The sequence below is a fragment of the Bemisia tabaci genome, chromosome 1 (assembly GCF_918797505.1).
Source record: "Bemisia tabaci chromosome 1, PGI_BMITA_v3".
NCBI classification, from domain to species: domain Eukaryota; kingdom Metazoa; phylum Arthropoda; class Insecta; order Hemiptera; family Aleyrodidae; genus Bemisia; species Bemisia tabaci.
The window spans coordinates 87734255-87756339 of record NC_092793.1 but is presented as its reverse complement, the minus strand read 5'-3'; the positions used below and the strand labels follow the sequence as shown (position 1 = coordinate 87756339).

General features: G+C 38.9%; 1 protein-coding gene across 6 annotated transcripts in view; it reads left to right on the top strand.

Annotated features, from left to right (window-relative positions):
• The first annotated feature begins 679 nt into the window (after positions 1 to 679).
• Positions 680 to 22085, top strand: part of Pex6 (peroxisomal biogenesis factor 6) — a 54086-nt gene continuing 32680 nt past the window's right edge. The window contains exons 1-4 of one of the 6 annotated variants that reach the window (XM_072306385.1): positions 681 to 1068; positions 15994 to 16117; positions 17147 to 17337; positions 17761 to 18113. In XM_072306385.1, the coding sequence (XP_072162486.1) occupies positions 17171 to 17337; positions 17761 to 18113 (520 nt within the window). In that variant the 5' untranslated portion in view covers positions 681 to 1068; positions 15994 to 16117; positions 17147 to 17170. Of the gene's footprint in view, positions 1069 to 15993; positions 16118 to 17142; positions 18114 to 22085 lie in introns of those variants that run through there. The other 5 variants (XM_072306384.1, XM_072306387.1, XM_072306386.1 and 2 more) reach the window with 5 other exon arrangements.

Below are 22085 nucleotides of genomic sequence, written 5' to 3'. Positions count from 1 at the left end.
TCGCATTTCGTACCCTCTGGACGTCACACGGTATCGGGTACATCGGGTACATGGGCTGGCCGAGGCCGGGGGGGCCGACTCAACCTCGGATTGCACGGCATAACCCGTACCCTCCTGACGTCACAACGCTTCAAGATGGCAGCCAAAATCGAAATGTGACCACCATTCTTTATCCGCCTTGGACTGGCAGCCGGCCTTGGCTGGCCATGGAGGCCGAAACGAGTGCACCCAAACGAACGATATTGAGGGATAAGGATCAGAAATCCTGCGATGTCTGTCACACAAAAACAACAACATCAACAAATTGATCAATTAAAAAGAAAATGAGATTGGTTTGTGAATAATTTCTTAATCTATTTTCATTTTGGACCGATGGAAATGACAATTTACTCTTGATAAACCACAATTAGGTGATATTTTCATTATTCTTGTTCATATTCGAGGTACCGCCATCTTGGTGCACTCGTTTCGGCCTCCATGAGCGAGAACCAATCAGAATTGGATTTTTTTTAGGCCACTTTCAGCCCAACCAAAAGTGAGTTGTCTTAACTCTGGGTATAAAGGGACTCTATGCAAGGCAAAAAGGCAAAGCATGTACCCGTTTTGCATCACAGCCTTTAAAATGGCGGCTCAACTCGAAATGCGTCCACCTTTCTTTATCCGCTTTGGAGTGCTGTGTGCACTTTGCAGAAGCAGAGTAGAAGGCAACCATGTGCATTGCAACTACACATTACTCATCCGGCATGTATTTTGTAATTATGGTCATAACTATTTGAAACCCTGAAACGTAATTGCTTTGCGCGAGAGGTGTAGCTTGATGACAGCTCGACCTAGTAGTTCCGCCAACTCGGTCTAGGATAATCGTGCTCTGGTCCTTCTTAGTGGAATGAAAAGTGACAGTGACAACTTTTGATCATATTTTATTTCTACTCCCAAAAGAAGTAACTCTTTTCTCTAGAATGAACAATCCTGTCAAAGCCTGCCTGTCTTTTCTATCTTACTGGTACTTCAGATACACTCTTGTAACAGAACTGTACATGGTTGAGCCGTGGGAAAGGAGAACGTGCAGTATCCTTTTCCCATTCAAGATCCTAAATCTTCCTTTTTTCTCTCGAGTTATTCATGTTCAAAATCCTAGTGATTTTCCGAGGTAAAAGCACCCATAGATTTTAACCCTTGCAGAGGCAATCAGACCACTAGGAATTCCGATTTTTTCATTGCACCTCTTTTTTTTGAATTGTATTTAAAATCGGGACTCCACTTTAAGCAGCTCTTACACGTAAAGTGTGTCTGCACAATCAATGACATTTGTTGTGCACTGCCAACTTTGCAGCTGGGGACGTTAGTTGCGTTTGTTGCGCTTCGAGCAATCTGTGATGAGAGGTGAGAAACGTTAAGGGGGTCTGTGATCTAGGTTCTTTGACCGAACATTTTTTCCAGCTTGCCCTTTTATGTGCCATTTTTACAAGGTGCTTTTACAATGCGCTTTTATTATATAGGATAATCCAAAAGAGATTGCAGTTTGAACTGTTTCTAGTGGTATCCAAAGATCTAGGATCACTTCTTATAATTTGGCACCAATGCAGACTTTACTGTCACATCGGTGCCAAAGTGAGATATGGATCCAATTTTTTAATTGTGTCTTGAGCCCTGTGTCCACTCGTCAAAATGGTCGCTCAAAGTGAACCGATATAAACGACATATCCGAAACTGGTCTGTCAATTTTGAGCTGCCCCTATACAATACAATAGAGTTGCAATGTTCTGGAGTGCTGATGAAGTCACTTTATGAGGCTGTTTTGTCCAGTTCTCCCGAGACTAGTGTGAGGCAACTGGCGATGCCGTATGCGCTGGGTTTCAGCTCTGGTCTTTGCTCAGAAAATACGGGTGTAAAATTTATTTCATGGGTCATTCCATGTCAACTCAAAGAGGTTTTGAACTTTGACCTCTCGGATCATGTTCAAACTTGGTGTGCTGCAAGTTCCTATTGAAAAAGAAATATTCCCCAAATTTTTGGTCTTTTGGTCCCTCCGTTAATTTTATACGGAATTTCGAAGTTAGGAAAAAATTGAGTGTTTTTATGACCGATAAAACTTTGAACGGCTGTTACTTTTCAACGGTTCATTGGAAAAACTTGAACTAGGTCGTGTTTTGAAGCCTAGAGGTTCTTCTCTTACTTTAAAAGAAAAAAATTGAAAAAAAAAATTTTGAAAATTTTTGGAAAATTTTGAATTTTTCAAAAAGGGCATTTTTTAAAATTTTGATTTTCTTTGTAGGTGATCCTTACAAAATCTTAAGGCATTTCCCAAAGTTTCATTGTGGGCCGCCAAGCGGTTCCTGAGTTATAGCAATATACGTACCGTAATCCTACTTAAAATGCATCATATGTACCTACTATATATACAGGGTTATCCAAAAGTCACTGCCCACCCCTGTAACTTTTTTCCAAATTGAGATAGAAGTTTGAAACTTTGGGAATGTTCCTCGGTCCAAGATAGCAACTTTTTGGTCTCCCCAAAATTTTCTGGGGCGGCCCCCCTTAAAGGGGGCGGGGGCTAACTTTTTTTTTTCAAATGGCAACCCCCCCTTTGTGATACTTCATTCGAAAGATAATAGAAAAAGAAAATTTTAGGCGCAAACCGCAGGTCAAAATGTTCATTTTTGACAAAATGGCGGCCGGTCGAAGTTCGAAATGGCGGAAATTTGGCATCTCCGTTGTTTATTGACGGATTGGTGTGAAACTCGGATTCCTTGGGTTTTTTGAGATGAGAAAAACGATTCTGGCATTGGTTTTCCAGAAAAGTGAGTCCTTTCCAAAATGGTGGCGATCAAAACGGCGGCCTAGAGCGGGAAGTGGATATTTAGGCTGCATATCGTTGGATTTGCAGGAAACTTGGTTTCTGGGGGTGTTTCGGCACGAGAAGAACGACTCTTTCATTGGATATCTGAAATTTTGACAAATTCCAAAATGGCGGCGGAAAAATTGCGGGAAATCAGTTTTACGGCTCTTTACGGATGGATTCGCATGAAATTATTTGATATTTCAAGAATCTAATGAAAAATTCCTTTTAATCCAGCCAAAAACCGCCAGGATATCGAATTTCATGCAAATCCATCGGTAAACAGCCGTAAAACTGATTTCCCGCAATTTTTCCGCCGCCATTTTGGAATTTGTCAAAATTTCCGATATCCAATGAAAGAGTCGTTCTTCTCGTGCCGAAACACCCCCAAAAACCAAGTTTCCTGCAAATCCAACGATATGCAGCCTAAATATCCACTTCCCGCTCTAGGCCGCCATTTTGACCGCCGCCATTTTGAAAAGGACTGACTTTTCTGGAAAACCAATGCCAGAATCGTTTTTCTCATCTCAAAAAACCCTAGGATTCCGAGTTTCACACCAATCCGTCAATAATCAACGGAGATGCCAAATTTCCGCCATTTTGAACTTCGACCGGCCGCCATTTTGTCAAAAATGAACATTTTGACCTGGGGTTTGCGCCAAAAATTTTCTTTTCTTTTTTTTTTTTTATTCATGTAAATGTACATAGCAATTACACTTGAAATTTTCAGACCAGATAGGTCTTTATAAAATTTTACATTAACTTATACCTAATAAAGTATAATACACACCACTTTTTAGAGTTGATAACAGAATTCAAATATTGAGAGGGGATAAAATTACAAAAGAGATAAAGATTAGATAACTGAAACTAAAGTTAAGAAAATAGGGACATCAAGGTGAGAGCTAACTATTGAAGGAAAGAATTTTACGAAAGTTACGAAGAGATTGTAAGAAATGAAAATTAAAAATAATTAACTTGAATGTTAAAAGAAAAAGGGAGAAAAAGTGGGAAAAACTAACAATGAATAGCTATGTGAATTCTCATGTAAAACATGAGAGTTTTTTATTTAAGAGTGCGTGACCCCGTCAGTCGACAAAGACTAAATCGGGGGCCAGTGGCACGAGCCTAACACTGGCGAAAGCGAGCCGTTGCCAACTCGTGGGGTTTTCTTCTTTTAAGACGGCGTGGAGCCTCCATCCAGTCCAGGAGCGTTATCGCTTCCGGGTTAGGGTGTACTCCCAAACGCTCTTCATAGTTGTTATACAACCTGGATATATATGAATCCATTTCTTCTATCCCGAGCTCGCTACGAATATCTGCGTTACGCTCGTACCACCTGGCCCCCGCCATTTGTCTTAAAATTTTGTTTTGTGTGCGCTCAATGATCTTTAAATTGGAAGATGCAGCACAGGCCCACATCTGACTGCCGTAGGTCCAGATTGGCCTTATTATGGATTTATAGAGTAATATTTTATTATTTAAGGATAATTTTGAACGCTTCCCAAGGAGCCATAGCATTTGACGATGCTTTAATTCGATTTGCTTTTTTTTAGTCAGGATATGTTTTTTCCAGTTAAGTCTGCTATCTATGATAAGGCCAAGATAACGGGCCTCAAACGCGTGAGGGATGGCAGTGTTTTCGAGAATCAACGGTGTGTGAACGTAAGGGCGGAGGGTAAACACCACGTTCACCGACTTTGAAGCATTAAGCACGGTTCGATCATTATTCGTCCATTCTTGGATGTTATCCAGGCCCGACTGTAAGTATGTAACAGTCTCGTTGTATGTGGGGGCTGACGATACTACGGCAGTATCGTCAGCAAAGATACCCAATTTACAATTTTTTGTTTTTGGGATGTCTGCTGTGAAAAGACTGTAAAGGAGAGGGGAGAGTACAGATCCCTGGGGTACCCCTGCTCTAATTGATTTAAATACAGAGTAAGCGTCTTCAAATCGGACTCTGAAAAAACGACTATCTAAGTAAGACATTAGCAGTTTGACATGATTTCCAGGTAGCATTTTGGATAGTTTGAATGCCAGTTTTTGGTGCCACACTCGGTCGAATGCCTGGGCAACATCCAAGAACACGACATTACAAAATTTCTTCTCTTCTAAAGATTTCTCAATAAAAGCAGAGATGCGATGGAGTTGCTCTATTGTACTGTGTTGTGGTTGGAATCCAAATTGCTCGTTAGGGAGAAGTTTTTTCTTCTTAACAATAGGAAAAAGTCTTTTAATATAGAGCTTTTCGAACAGTTTACTTATAAGGGGCAACAAAGAAATAGGTCTATAGGAGCTGGGTGCTGAAGGAGGTTTACCCGATTTTAGTAGGACTATTACTTCAGCCTTTTTCCATTGTAGTGGTACATATTTTAAGGTTATTACAGCGTTAAAAATAGTTGTTAATTTTCTAATTGCTGCTTCTGGAAGTTGTTTCAGCACAACACCCGATATGAGGTCAAAGCCAGGGCACTTTTTGATTTTTGTTTTATATTTGATTTCATTAAAAATGTCCTCAAAGTTAATTTTTTTTTAATTTTTTCATCGGGGAGGAATTGAATATCATTTACCTCGTTCAAAATTTCTCTCTCTCGTTCTGGGTCAGTACAGGGGTTTGGTTGAAACACTGATTCCAAATGGGCAGCAATTGTGTTTGCTTTTTCTTGGCTGTTGTTAGCCCATTCCCCGTTTGATTGTAAAATAGGGAAGCTTGTGTGGAAAGGGCGTTTCAGATATTTAGTTGCTTTCCACAGTGAGTAATCATTAATTTCTTTTGCACTTAAATCCCGAATAAATTTTTCGAACTGAGCGTTCCTGAATTCGTTGATGCGTTTTGTTACTGCTTTGTTCAATTGGTTGTAACGAACTTTGTCTGCGGGAAACAAGGAAGATTTTTTGCGTCGTGCAGCCCACTTTTTCCTATCAATTAAACGAAGAATTTCCGCCGGAAGAGTACATTTTGGGTAAAAGTTCCCATTATTACGTGCAACTGGCGTGCTAATTTTTGCAGCCTTTTGTATAAGGGAAGTTAGACGTTCAGCTTCAAAATCGAGGGATTTTTGATCGTTAATGGTGGTAGAATTATCGATCCGGTTTGTTAAGGTTGTACGAAATTTTTCCCAGTCCGTTTGGGCGGAAAAGAGACACGGAGGTCTTTTAGTTAATACAGGTGTAGCATAGATAGACAAAACGACAGGGACATGATCTTTAGGGCGTACGCCTTTTTTACTATTCAGAACATCGCAGACGGTTTTGTTAGTTAGTGAGAGATTATTAAAGACAAAAAAGTCGGGCACATCGTCGGTAACATCGGGCTCTTTGATTCCATCCGCTGGGTAAAATGTGGGTTTGCCCACAAATGTGGGTGTGGGGTGATGAAATCACCTCCGATTAAATTTACTGCCGTTTCCAAGTGTCTACCTTTAGGGTTCGTGAGTCTAGATCCCCACCTGACAGATTTACAATTCCAGTCACCGCCTATAATAAAGCGGGGACCCATCCCTTCGAGCAATTCGGTATAATGTGCAACGTCGCAACGCTGTCCGGGCGGTGCGTAGATGGCACCAATTTCGAAAGGTCCTAGAGATGACTCAATCTGAATGACTACAGACTGAAATCTCTCTTCTTCTATAATTTTGATAACGGAGTGTTTTAATGACTCCCTGATTGCTATCGAGGCACCCCCCGCGGTTTGTTAGATGGGTGTCTTGCATTATAAAACCGAAATCCCTTCACATAACCCCTTGATTCTGTGGCAAAGTGGGTCTCAGAAAAAAGGGCAACGTCCGTTCTTAATTGAGCCATGGTTTCACTAAATGCGAGTAATTTAGCCGGGGTTAGACCGTTGGCGTTCCATGCAACAAAATTTAAAATATTTTCTTTAGAATTAGAGTGATTCATGCTCGAAAGGAAGTAGAGCCGACAACACGGCCAAGTAAAGCTTGCTCGTATGTTTCTTGGCGTTTACTCATTTCTTCGAGCTGTTTTCTAATAGAATCAATTGTGAGTAATAGTTGACTTATCAATTCCGTTTGATGGTTATCACCGGATGACGAGGGGCTCGTTGCTTCTGCAAATGTGACATTCGGTTTGATTTTATTATGATTAGATAGTTTGGAATTTTTATTATTTTGAGTATTTACGTTTTTCTGATTAGGTTTTTCGGGAAGGGCAGGGAAATTTCCCCTAATACTGGATTTTTGTAGATTTTTACCTTTAAGAGCTTTGAGCCTATCTTTTTGCATCTCTTTGGCAAAGGGGCAGCCTCGATAGCTAGCCGGGTGACCTGTTACCCCACAATTTGCACACTTAGGGTTGATAATGCGCTTCGCCCAAGGGCATTCTGAGGATAGATGTTTAGCTGCACACTTTACACAACGTGCTTGCTTACCACAATATGCTTGGGAATGTCCGAAATTTTGACATTTTCGACACTGTATTATCTTAGTAGTACTAACTTTAATGGGTTCTACTTTTACAACCATAGAACAAATACCAACAATCTTATAGATTTTTTCTATATCATCAGTATAGTCGAAGTCGACCTGATGGACCGGTATTTTTATCAGTTTAGTTTTACTTACATAAGCAGAGTCAGCAATAAAAAGAGGCTCGTTATCTTTATCTGAAATTGTTTCTGGGGGGTAGGTTTCGTCTGAGTTTGTCTCATTGACTGCGGAATTTGTTTCCATAGCCGAGACTGAGTTTTGCTCAGGCACTGACTTAGGATCAGCCGTCTGTGGAGCTGGAACCACAGGTGGTACTGATTTTTTCAAAGCTTTAAGTTCCGCGTCCGACAGTGGGACGCGTTTCATGAGGCAAGTCGCTTTTTTAGGTTTAAAACCTTTATTTTTTAAGTCGTCAAGAATATCTTGCTCTTCGATTGAAGGGTGAAGCCCTCTTACAATAACTTTAATATCACGCAGATTTTTATTGCAGTGAGTGTAGTATTGCACTTTATTATTAGTCTCCTGTGTTTCTCTGAGGGATTCTAAAATTATTTTCGCCGTAGCGTCGTCTTTCGGATTTAGTTGCCAGACTTCATTATTAATAATTTTAGTTCCGACATCTTCCTTTTTAACTGATTTTTTTGTGATTATTTCTACAAGATTGACATAATTGTCTACACCTATAACTTTAATGGGAGGGGGGGTAAAATTTTCTTAACACTAGATGCATTTGATACACTATGATTAGGTATATTTACTGGAGCGCTCTCACCCGGTTTGGTTTGTTGATTATCGGTATGGCCACTTGAAGCTGAAGTGCTCGCTCTCTTACGCTTCCTTCTTTGAGATTGGATCGCTTTCCGTTTGGAGTTAAATTCGGGATCCGAGTTGTAGTCGACCCAGGTGTCGGAAGATTAAGAGTCATCAGCATCGTGATTCGATTCCACGTCGTCTTCCAGAAAGGCAAATTGGTTAGAAACAGGTGTTGTAGATGTACCTGGTTTTGGTGTAACTGGTTTCCCAGTGGCGAACTGTGTTAATTTAGATTGCCCTGAGGGCTTACGAGAGTTATTTTTAACTAACACCTTCGCAGATTGTAGATGGGCATCTCTAGATCGAGAGCTTGCATTTGCAGAGCTAATCGCATTAATTTGTTCCTGTAATTTCTGTATTTTTTTCGCATTTTCTGCTTCAAGGGAATTGATTCTATTCACCAGTTCATTTTTGTCACTGGACAGCGTTTTGACCATGTTTTGCGCCTTGGTCATAAAACTTTTAATTGATTTATCAATGGTAGGGGCCTGAAGAACAGGATCAATGCTGGTGTTTAAAATTTCATTAATGATTGTTTCTTTATCTTCTACCGACGCCACCGCTGTCAAGCTTGACTCCGTAGCAATAAGAGAGAGGTTATCATCCGCCCTTGCCGACTGAGAGGGGGGCGGAGACCTCGGGAGAAGAGAACTTCTCCCGAACGGGTTTTGATTTTCCATTTGGCTATTTGGCAACGTGTCTAGTTTAGTTCGAGGTACGTAGGTTAGGCCGATGAGCAATCCCCGCTTTAGGCATTTTTCGCACCCGAGAAAAACGTTGTTTACGTAGCTACACTGAACACCATGTTTACACTCTACAGGCCGGTCTGCCATGCGATTGTTTATTGTTTATGATGACTGGCACTAATATCACTTGGGACCCGGCCGCCAGAACACCGCGACGCGAGCACTTTTCTCGATTCCAGCAGAATCACATGCTGGTGGATTTCTTTCCGAAAATTTGTTGAAAAATACTGATCCGGCGTGAGCTGAAGCGCGACCGTCTCGCTTCAGAGCACAACAACGAGTGTCTTTTTTTATTATCTTTCGAATGAGGTATCACAAAGGGGGGGTTGCCATTTGAAAAAAAAAAGTTAGCCCCGCCCCCCTTAAGGGGGCCGCCCCAGAAAATTTTGGGGAGACCAAAAAGTTGCTATCTTAGACCGAGGAACATTCCCAAAGTTTCAAATTTCTATCTCAATGTGGAAAAAAGTTACAGGGGTGGTCAGTGACTTTTGGATAACCCTGTATATAAGTCATGCATAAGCCATGCATAGTAGGGACAGATTCCCTTAACACGGCTGTTAATAGTTAATAGGCTCTAAATAGTGGGAATAGGATGTTTTCATGGATGCCCATTGTTTAGTATCACCTTTTGTAAAATAGATATTTAAAACAATCGAAGGGAGGGGGGGGGGAGGAGAGCGGGATGCCTGCTCGCTCTCCACATGGAACATTTTTGCCCTGCCTCAACAGCAAATTTTTGCAAGGTTTTTTTTTTTTTCTTTCCTCTTCTTCTCTCTTTTCCCCCAGTGAAATTCAGAAAAATGAAGGAAAAATAAGAATCAAGCAGTTAAATCAACCAAGATTAAAAGAAGTATGTATATTAAAGACAAAATTATCATTAGTGGTAACCTTGATATTACTTCTGCTGATCTTCTAAGTAGTACTCATAGCTAGATATAATTTCTTATTTTTCCCTCATTTTTCTGAATTTCACTGGGGGAAAAGAGAGAAGGAGAGGAAAGAAAAAAAACCTTGCAAAAATTTGCTGTTGTGGCAGGGCAAAAATGTTCCATGTGGAGAGCGAGCAGGCATCCCACTCTCCTCCCTTCCCCCCTCCCTTCGCATGTTTCAATATCTATTTCACAAGAGCACACAACTACTAAACAATGAGCATCCATGAAAACATCCTATTCCCACTATTTAGAGTCTATTAACTATGTTAACAGCCATGTCGAGGGAATCTGTCCCTACTATGCATGGCTTATGCATGACTTACATATGTATATACATAGTAGGTACATATGATGCATTTTAAATAGGATTACGGTACGTTTATTGCTATATCTCAGGAACTACTTGGCGGCCCACAATGAAACTTTGGGAAATGCCTTAAGATTATGTAAGGATCACCTACAAAGAAAATCAAAATTTTAAAAAATGCCCTTTTTGAAAAATTCAAAATTTTCCAAAAATTTTCAAAAAATTTTTTTTTTCAATTTTTTTCTTTTAAAATAAAAGAAGAACCTCTAGGCTTCAAAACAAGACCTAGTTCAAGTTTTTCAGGTGAACCGTTGAAAAGTAACAGCCGTTCAAAGTTTTATCGGTCATAAAAACACTCAATTTTTTCCAAATTTTGAAATTCCGTATAAAATTAACGGAGCGACCAAATGACCAAAAATTTGGGGAATATTTCCTTTTCAATAGGAACTTGCAGCACACCAAGTTTGAACATGATCCGAGAGGTCAAGGTTCAAAACCTCGTTGAGTTGACATGGAATGACCCTCATAGAAAAAGGAAGTGTTGTACATTTTTTAATTTGTTATGACTTCGGTGAACACAATTTGCGGAAATAATGATTGAATTAAATTAATAAATCCAGAAAACCACTCGCAGTATGCGATTCTCGCTCAGGTAAGCCACGGTGTTAAAAAATGCTGAATGGTTCACAGATGGTTCCCACTTTCCGGCGAACAAGGGGCTCGGAATGGTCCGTTCATGGATTGACGTCATCGGTGCTCCAGTACATTGCGACTCTAATGTACTCTATGGCTGCCCCATCCACTAAGTTACTGAAAACTCGCCGGAGCTAGCTCCTGATTGGTCCAGCAGCAATGTTGTACTGGGAGTGCACATATCCTCAAACCTGAGTAAATGAAGCATGTCTCATTTGTTTTGATGGTAATAATTGTAGCCGGTTAACAGTTTAACAATGCTAACAGTCACATCTCACCCAATACTTCACCTGACGCGTGAGACCTGAGGAATGCCAGCAGGCGTTTGCGATATCTGATGGCGATTGTTGATCACTAAAGAGTTGCGCCGCTCTAATCTGAAATGTTACCATCATCAATTGCATCAAATCCCAACTTAGAGCCATTTTGACAAGTGGAGACAGTGCCACACTTGCACATTTAGGAAGGTGCAGGGACTAAAAAAGGTGCTTGCATTTCAAGCAACTTGGAAAGAGGGAGAAATGGTGTAAAAGCGGTACAGACATTTTTTTTTGCCTTCGGGCCGTTCCATGAGAAATCATCCAGAAAGGTTGACGGACCCAAACACTTTTTATATTTTTTGTACATATTCTTGTTTACCAACTAACTGCAAAATAATTGATTCAGCTTTTTCTCATTTTTCTCTTCCTGCAGCGGAGGCCAAAAGTGCCGATCATGAGAAAAAACAGGGTTTTCGGGAATGGGCATTAATCCAAGGCAGATTGCCCCATTTTGGGTCCCGTAAAACTTGAATGAAAGGTGTTCATACAGGCTATCCACACACAGGCTGGGAAACATGGTGGTATGGGGACCAGTGTAGGAAAAATTTAGTATTTTGGGGGAAAGTATGGAACCAAGCAATAAGAAAGCAGACAGACACAGTGCATTAAAAGCATGAAAATGCAGAACAAAATTCCTACGAATTACAAGAAACGGACAAATCTCTGGTAAAGGGGGGGGGGGGCGAAGGCGTTGAAAAGACCAAAGAAGGTGGAAAAAAACCTCCCATTCGATTCAGCTGTCGATTTCTGTATCGAATGCGAGGTCTTTTTCCAATCACTATTTTGCTTTCAGTTCTCTAAATTCTGCCAATTTTTGGGTTTAGAATGAATTTTTAGGCTCATGCGTAGGGGCTATCGTCCTCTTCGCTAAAAATTCAAAATCTGCCGAGATTTTGGACCTAATCAATGCGATATATCGCATACCAGTTCGACCACGTCACTTGAGCTTGAAAAATCACCCGAAGAACTATGAATGTTGGCAAGGCCAGGTTTGTCACCCATGCCGTGTTGACCTACCTTATTTGCGACGTACGGTAATGTGGTATTTTTTTAGCAGAATGTGATTTTGCTACGTTTCGGCGAATTATCGCGTTGAATTATTGTTAGAACGACGTTAAAAATGTAAAATGAGATCAAAACTTGTGTAAACATCATCAGTAGGTTCCCTCGAACAGTGTTTTAGAATTCTTTCGGTGTCCGATCCCGGAACACCCCCAAAATGCCTAAAATTCAAAATGGCACCCATAATACGGCCTCTGAGATATCGGTATCTTCAGATGTGCATGTCGTGGCATGTGAGGTATCGTTTTCTACGTAATTTTGATCGTAGATTTCTTATTTTAAGTCGAAACAACCCCCCGGTCAAAATTGGTGCCCCAAATCGAAGATGGCGGCCAAATTTGAAAGGCAGGGGGGTGCATTTTTATGAGAAAAAATCCAGTGAGATGGCAAGTGAAGTATCAGTTTCTTCGTAATTTAAGTCAACGAAATGAATCTGAAGGAAATACGAAAAATGTATTTTACTCAAAAACGTGACGTCTTATTCAAGACGATGACCAACATGGCTGACAAGTGACAAGTCACAAATAGTGTGGTGTCTCACTGATTACTGCAAACAAACGAAGAACTCAAGTTCAGATGCCTTAGACTCAGAGGATGAACAATTTACAAATACCGAAAATAATATGGAAAGCGTTCAGTACGTTTTGGATGGTGGGTCTCTCTCTACTCCATCGAGTGCCATTGAAATATATGGTCATACTTACAAATCCATCGCTCAATTTGATGTTCGATCGGTTGTTTCCAAGGACAATGAAGCCTACGATTTGACCTCTCACATGCATGGAATAGGAACAACAACTTTATTCAATACGCTTTTATCTGATCCTTACCTGCAAGAATCTGCAAAAAGATTCTTGGAACTTAATCAAAGCCTTGAAGGAATGTAGAGAGCTGGGAAAGAGTAAATCGATGGTGAAACTGCTTGAATGCGTATTTCGGTTTGGGGCGTTGCAGACTTCCTGTCATACTTCAGTTTCTTCGTAAAAAATTACCTACTAAAAGTCTTTTTTTAAAAACTCTTGGTTATTGTTCCTCTCCACATGAGGAATATTCTGTAAAAATTTCAAGTTATGATGTTGGTTTGGTCCCTACTAAAAAAAAAAAACAAAAAAACAAAAAAAAAACAAAAAAAAAATAAAAAATAAAAAGTACGAGCAGATATTTTGAAACATTGCAACGGAGATAGGTACGCATTTTTGGCGAAACATTACTTCTGTATGGTAATCAAAAAATATATGACTTTCGAAAACCTCTGTCATCACATATCCTAGGAAAAAGTTGCAGTTTTCAAAGTCTTTATTCAACCAGAGAAATTACCCTCGACATTATCAGCCATGAAGTAGGTACCATTAATTTAGGAGCTACTTTCAAATTCAACTGTGGATGGGATGGAGCGATCTGGATGTTAGTCGGTGGGTATGGATGAATAACAACAAGAAGCTTCATCCTATTTTAAGCGACTTGCCTCCAGCTCCTGCGGAGTCCCTGCTTAAAATTATCCGGTGTAATTGTAAGAAAAGAGTGTTTCATGACCTCATCTTTATTGAAAAAATACATGGGCTTCTAAATGAATAAAATAACTCATGATACAGGGTGTTTCAAAAGTCCCGCTCCCCCCATCTAACTTTCAAATGGCTAGAGATAGAACGTGTGCAAAATTGAAAAAATCCCTATAAATGGGCAAAAAATGGCAACCGTGGACCGCAAGACCCCTTAAAATTCATCGGAGGACTTGTTAAAAAGCCAGAAACGAAAAGTACGCCAAAAAATCTATTTGAATCGTTTGCTGAAAGAGTGAAAACAGTCGAAAAAAGCAACGAAAATAACGATTTTTCGAAGCCAGGATTTTGGGTTTGAGGCGCTGCTGCACCCTTGCACGGGCTCCGTTCGGTAAAATATTTGGCATAGAGTCTACCTAGGACTAGTACTTTTAAAATATGAAACATTCAGCAAAATCCAGGTGGGGCCGGAAACGACACTCCTCCTTTGGGGGAAATTGGCTCATTTCACGGGAAAATCGAATGACCTTTAAACTGGCGTATTTGGGGGTCCGAACCCCCCCTTAAAATTCGCTCGAAGTGATTTCTGTGATTTTTACTTAAAAGTGATTATAATTCAGTAAATTATCCCGTTTTATTTTTTTCTTCACGAAAAGAACCAAAGTTATGATTTTTTGAAAATAGGTAAAATTTGACCTTTGACCTATCATAACTCGGCCCAAAATTAGATAATGATATGCGGTTTGTTGATATTGATCCTCCCTCTGCGGAAAAAAAATTCTCAGTTTTTAATGTTCTTTCCAATGATGTCTCACTAGATAGGGGTTACCATTTGAAAAAAAAAGTTGGGGGCCCCCTGCCCCCCCTCCCGAGGGGAGGACAAAATTTTTGACCCCCCCGAGAAGATTGTCCTCTTTGAGATAGAAACATTCCAAGAGTTTCGTTTTTCTATCTCTAGCCGTTTGAAAGTTAGATGGGGGAAGCGGTACTTTTGAAATCCCTGTAGATGCTCCTTCTAAATTCATTTTTACCCCGAACTGCCACACTGATCACCATCTTGAACATCACGTCTCTTTTTCATATAAAATAAAATATTTAAAATTCATTCACATTCGTTTCGTTGACTTAGAATACGAAGAATTGGAAACCTTACTTGCCATCTCAAGTGATTTTTATCTCTTCAAAATGCACCCCCCTGCCTTCCAAATTTGGCCGCCATTTTGAACTTACAATTAGGGTGCCAATTTTGACCGGGGAGCTCTTTTGACTTCATATGTGAAATATACGACCAAAATTACGTAGGAAATGACATATCACTTGCCTTATCACCGAATGAACCCATGATTTTGCCGAGGGGGGGGGGGGGGGGCTAACATTCGAACCGGACATCATCATGGAAGGGGGAAAGGACAACAATGGAATCATTAAATTACTATGACTATGCCAATTTTATCATGATTTATCTCAATTTATTTAGAACTATCAAATTTCATCAGCCTTAATACAACGTTACTAAGATATATCAAGTCAAATCCTCTCGTAAAAAGGTGAAAAGTGATAATATAAATATCATAAAGAATAGACAAAAACATGACGGGAGGGGGGGGGGGAGGGCATGAATATGAATATTGGGAATAATAAGAATCTGAAGTAACATAACAGTGATGTGTAAAAATGAGAATTTGAAATGCGTCTAACTAGAATTTCAAATGTTCATACAAATTTCTGTTTCAAGGGAGAAGTACGGCACCACCTCTGAACTGAGGGATATTCCATATCCGGAAAACATGGTGGTAGGGGAGACAGTCATCTTCTAGATAGAAAAATAAACTAAAAAATAGAATGGAACGAACGAGGGAGGGGGAGGAGGATCGAATAATGGAAACAAGAAAATGTAGCATAACCTATTACCCAACGATCAGAGCCGGATTTAGGTTTTTGCCCCCTCCTCCCTCTCTCGGGTATTTGGTGAAATATCTTAAAGGAACATGCGATACGCTAGAAATATAAGTTTTGAAAACACGGCAAAAGCGTAATCTGCGTACTTTGATTCTGCGATAGTTAAAAGGATGCACATTTATGCAGAAAAATGTTCTAAACAAATATTTTTGGAGGGGGGAATGATTCCTTCTTCGAGGAAGGAGGATTCATGACACGACAAAGGCAAAAATGAAAATCCCGGCAGATTTGGAGTTTAAATTTATTGCAAGCACTCTCTCCAACATTTTTTTAAATTTGTGTTTTGTTGATCAACAATTTGCTCTTTTATTTTCTGGAAAGCGTTTTGACAATGTGTAATTTTATCAATTTTCTTTAACATTTTTTATGTAGATGTTCTGATCATTCTTGTTTTGATTTTGCTGTCCATCTTAAACAACAAAGTTATTTTGCCAATTTGTGCATCTCTTTTCTTCCCAGAACTTGTGGAAAAACAAAGCTAGCTTCATTCTATCAGGTAAAATATTCGTTTCCAATAACTTTATTTTGATCTTATAATGGAAATAGGTAACATGTTCTTTGCTAAAACACCTCAAATAGAACACCTTATTGAAAGTGCATCTTTCAAGTTCGCTTTTCCAGATTCAGTTCACAATTGCAGGATCACAAGAATTTCCTTCCTGAAAGCTGTTGCTCTTTAGGTTTTTTACTCTTTTTCTTTTATTCTATGAAGATACTTTAGAAACACAACCGATTGCTTCGATTTGGTATCGGTCGTAACTTGTTAACTGCAATTTCAAAAGGAACAAAAGGTTTAAGTGAAATTCACCAAGGAAAAAAAAGTTGGAAGAAGAGAACCAGAGCTTTGAACTTTTTGAGCTGTTGTGTAAGGATTGGGAAAAGGTTTTGTCCCAAAACGATACATATGCAATTATACATGTATAAATATAGTCCATGCTAAATACGTTTATGCACTTCTAGACCGCGAAAGAAGATCCGCCATCTTGATTGCTGTATTTACTTTCATCGCTAAACTGAGGTCAACCGATCCCTTGGTGCAGTCTGAAAGAGTGTAAACTCATTTGACATGGACTCTACTTGCTTGGTTTCAATTAAATGTGCTCAGCTCCCAAAAGAGGAGACATGCTTAATTCACTTAAAACATCTTTATATTGAAGCTGTCGGGTGTATTGAAGACCAATTTTAAGGGCACTTGGAATAAAATATTCCAGCAGTGAAACTTCTGGCTCCTACCAAGGGAGGGTTTCTTGAAATTAAAGGCTGCAAATTATTAGGAACTACATATAGAGTATGCCAAAATACTCTCTCTGTTTCCTCATCTGACACAACTGTAAATCGTTGTTTTACAAAGTACAGGTGGTTGATTATTAATTTCTAATGAAAATAAATCGTGCAAGAACATTCTATAACATTGCAATGGATTTTTCAGTGTTCAATCTGTTCCAATCATACCTGTTTCTTCCATTTGCAAGCGGACCGTTCTTTTATTTTATTTGTAACTTGGTCAAATGCTTTTGTTTTTCAGCTCTAATTTGGGCTAAGTTGGACCATGAGCAAAGTCAACCCCTTGTCCTTACAACAGAAACAAAATTTTCTGGCCCTGCTTCAATTTTTAGTCAACGATCTGCACACTCCTTCTTCATCAGTCTCTGCTCAGATTTTTGCCGATGCATTTGCAGTATTCCTAATTTATCACACTATTTCTTTCAATCTTAAGTCAGTGTCTAACTTGATTTTTGAAAGTAGTTTTCTTCATTCAATTGAAATTCTTGAAGATTGCAATAGATTTGTGATTATGCACGAGGATTTATGTCGTCTGCTGCATATCAAAAATTTTGACTGGATTATATTCTCCTTCAAATCAAATTCTAATGTTGCAAGAGCAGCTTGTCTAAGAAGATCCTTTCAAGTCATTTCCCTGTCACATGGGAAACATCTAGAAATATCAGTGACAGATGATACTCTGTGTAGCATTCTGAATCAGCTGAATACAACTGTAGATCTGCTAAAGATAACTTTCTTCAGAAAATGGACAGGACTCACTCCAAAAATTGCCACAAAAGCCACTGTTCAGCTCCTGGAAACATTCCATCTTCCTAGTGTCAACATTATTGATGACATTTTTCACTCATATTTCAGCTGTCCGAGGTTTCTAAATCAATATGACATCTTCTCTATCAATGTCCTCAAGTATTTCCCGGAAAAGTTTTTTGCAGCCAAGCATTTTACTCCCAGTAGCATGCAATGTAAGGTAGTGAACATTCATGCAGAAAATGAAAGTGACAATAGTGGATTTCTTGTCTCGAATAATGACACCTCCCTCTCACAACTGCATAACTATCACGGTTTTTTAACAGATGCAAGTTGCCATAAGAGTCATCACAAGCAAGATTTTAAGCTAGTTGCAACTCCTCCTCTTCCTAAAGGATTCAAAAAATATTTTTGTCGTATCCTTTCTTGGTGCAACCTTTTCATGAGAAACAATCAAAATGGTAATAATCTTTTCTTTCTTAATTTTTCGTTCCTGTTTTTCATTGTTTTTGACATTGAATACAAGGTTCATCCTGAAAATAAGATCTCCTACAGATCTCGTTAACCATTAATACTTTAAATAAAGCAGTTACACTGCTTTATCCTACAGCTTTAATGTAAGCTCATTTTTTAAAAGTGGATCCCAGGAACTTTAAGGAAGGCAGATAGATTTTCCATGTTGCTGTCATTAATCTCACTGCAAGATTCGAGTACCTCAAAACAACTTCGAGAAGTATGGGAAGTCCTGGAGTTCATGCAAAAACGTGATAGTCATTGCAGGAAAAATAATCCAGTTTACTTTTAACTTTTCAATTTACTTTTCAACGTAAGTGCTGTTGAAATTGAAACAATTTCATGTCCTGGGGCAAGCTGGGGAATCCCTTCTTCAAGGAACTGATCAAGTTCATTATTGAATCAATTCACCACTGTTGCATCTTGCATCCTGAAGTGGGAAGGATAAAGACGAGATGAATAAATTAATTTCAAAACTTTGTTCAAATCCTCAGAAAAATAAAAAAGGGTGCATTATGGGTATCACCACTTTTTGAAGTGAGTTTTGCCTCAATGAATATAAAGCGGAAACTCTGGAAATTTCATGAATGTAAAAATCTGATTAAATTTTATATTAAAGTAGAGGGTTTTTGCTTCAACTGCTGATGATCTTTAAAATGATGATGATCTGTTTTCAATTTTCTTCTTTTCTTTCCTAGAAAAATTGGAAAGTTTGCATAATGGGTGTGACAAATCGTCTCTCTAATATACCATCAATTCTAAGAGAATTAAAGAGTTCAAATCTTCCTCTTCTTCTCCCACTCTCATTGTAGGCAATCTTGAGCAATAAATCAATCAGCAGTCGAGGCCATGGCCACCTGATCACCTATAGCTGAAAACATAGTTGTGAATACATAGCATTTGAAGTTCTGATTATTAGATGTGTCACTGAGTTTGCGTAGCAGGAAAACTGCAAAAGCATTTTTCTGTAATTGATGATACCTTCTGATCAATCCGCTGTGCGTTTTTGGAAAATATTTCAGTTTTCACCCTAAAATTGTTGACTTAAAAAATGATGTTATAGAAAGTCATTCTACCTACCATCAAGTCCCAAGGTAAATTGGCTGTTTTCTGTTCTGAAGAATAGGTACAATCGATGCTTTGCAACAGTCTTAGAATGTCATGTAACGGAGAATGACGGCCCTATGACGTAGATGAAACGCGCGATTACGTGAATAGGCAGAAAATCATCTATGTACGCATGGGTACGCGTATATAGGTGATCATTCTACCCAAATGGCTGTTAAATTGCTTTCAAACCCAAATTGATGCTTTGTAACTAAAATATAACTTGAAATGATACTAATAAGCTAAAAAACACCGGTACTTGTATAGCTGGTTATTCCATCCACCCGCCAGTTTATCTATCTGCACTGCGTTAAGTTAAATTGAATTCTTTAGCCCAGTAATCTGGGGAACGACTTGCCATCACTCCCAGCGGTACCCAAGGCCACTATAATTTAAACAGAGCAATGGGGGGGGGGGGGGGGGGGAATAACCACCTCAGAGGTATAGGTGGTTATTTGTGGCATGGCTTCAATGAGACTCATTTTAATATAGAACATGCCGAAACTACGTTTTGCTCCATGGGTCATTCCATGTCAAATCAATCGGATAAAGGCAAAAATTTTCTCGACCCCCTCCAATTTTGATGAAATTTGACTCAAGTACTTGTTATACTAACTGAGAAACTGACTGATGGACATTTTTAGTTGCCTTATGCGACGGGGGTCAAAATTGCCCCCAAAATCTCCAAGTTGTGACACTTTTTCACCTTCAAAATTCAATATCTCTGATCCTATTATGGCAACTTTTGGTTTCTTCTCTTCAATAAATACACACTCCGACGGCCAAATAATGAGAAGTGAGGTGACATCTGCATTATTGAAGCCTCTTCTCATTGGCCACACCCATAAGGTGTCATACCTGTAACACATCTTTACCCATTAATTCTTTTGATACAAATTTGGTGAAAATATGCTGAAGTTGCACTTGACTTGAAGGAAAAAAAGGGATGGGAAAAATTTTGTAGGGAATGGATGTAGGAAACAATTTGTTATCTTAAAATGACATAAATTAAAATACTGTGGACTGGTGTGAATAGAAACAGTGAATTTGAACTTTAACTGTTGGTAACTCTCAAAGGCAGTAACGAATGTTATTTTTTTTTTACACATAATTTGTAGTCTCTGATAGCACTGTCGATTACCAGAAGAATGTAGCTTTTCCAAAAAAAATTCCCTACCCCCCCCCCCTTTTTTATTTTTCCGGCCTATTCCTATTCGCCCCTGGGTGGGGTGAATAGGAATACATGTTGACTTTTAATGATTGTTCCCATTCTTTGGACAGTGGGGTGAATAGGAATGGTGGCGGGGTTTTAAAAAAAATTTAAGGAACAAAATTTGGGAAAGAACGTCCGAAACAGCAATTTTTAATGAAAGAACAAACGCATTACTTACATATTCAGAAACAAATGCAATAAATTAGAAAAATAAAGATAGGAACAAGACCTAAAGTTAATTGTCGCAGTTTTTTAGTATCTTTGAACTAGGTACAAGGTAACAAGTAACAAAGGAATCTTTTAAGAAATACCGACATGCTAAAAAAAAAGGAACTAGTTTTTGACACAAAGGAGCTTACTTAATCAGTCAAATCGGCTGTTATAGTGATGACGTCACATTTCGAGATGTTTCGCGATTTTAGGCCTGGTGCCCCACCTTGGATTCGGTTGGTTCGATTTACATAGGATTTTCCATACGTAGAGTCCTTTTACACATCTCAATTCTGGTTGGGCTGAAAGTGGCCTTAAAAAAAATTCAATTCTGATTGGTTCTCGTTCATGGAATCACAAAAGAGTGCACCAAGATGTCGGTGGCTCAAATGTAAACAAAAATAATGAAAAAATGACCTAATTATGATTTATCAAGAGTATTGTTATTTTCTTCGCACCAAAGAGGAAATGTTTCATTTTGGTGCAATGCATGTGTAATCGAATTGAATAACGGTCATAAAAAATTGTTTCCTTCTAGATAAATGCTTAAAACTTTCAGAATAACTACTTATCAAGAACTGTTATATTTCAGGACACTTTTTGGCCAGTTTCAGTATGATTGAGGATGATTAATTTTTAAAAAATTAGTAAAAAACTTTAAGCTGCAAGGCTGATTACGCTAGAGTAAATTGCCAAAAAGTTCCTGTTTAAGCAAAGTAACTTTAGGTGTTACTAAATTAATTATAGGATGTGGTTCAGGAATGATATTTTGACTGAATGGGATGAAATCAAAACTTTTAATAAAGATTTGAACAGGGCTGATGGCACCTGCCCAGTTACCCCACGAAGGAGAAGTTTTCAACGTAACTGGGCATCAACTCTTCGCAGCCAGTGTTTTCATCCAATAATGTTGTAATTGCTCACGCATTACACAAATACATGATACATTAAGAGGAAATGTCCAAGTTAAATAAATTATTTCCTTGGAGTGAGATATGAGGCTCTTTCCGGGATCACCTTCGACGTTGCTTTGAGAAAAAAGCTGTTCCTTTTTTGGCACTTCACCCTTCACCCAAAAAATTTTTTTCGGAGGTTATGTATACATGTTCTAGATGGCTTACGTCATAATGAAGGTATACCAAGTGTAAAAACAATTTTAGCACTAATAGGCTAGAAATACGGAGGTATCGCCCAGTTACTCGACCTCACCTCATAATAAACAGTGATTACTTTTGGAAATAGAAACTTTGCCGGAGCCCATGTTATCTGTCTCGGTAAATGTAAACATATTCTCAATTTTTTTCTCCAATTTATTTGTCTTCTACTTCTGTTTATTTAGTAACTTAGGAGTCTATCTATAGACACGAGTTTTTTAAACATGATTATTTTA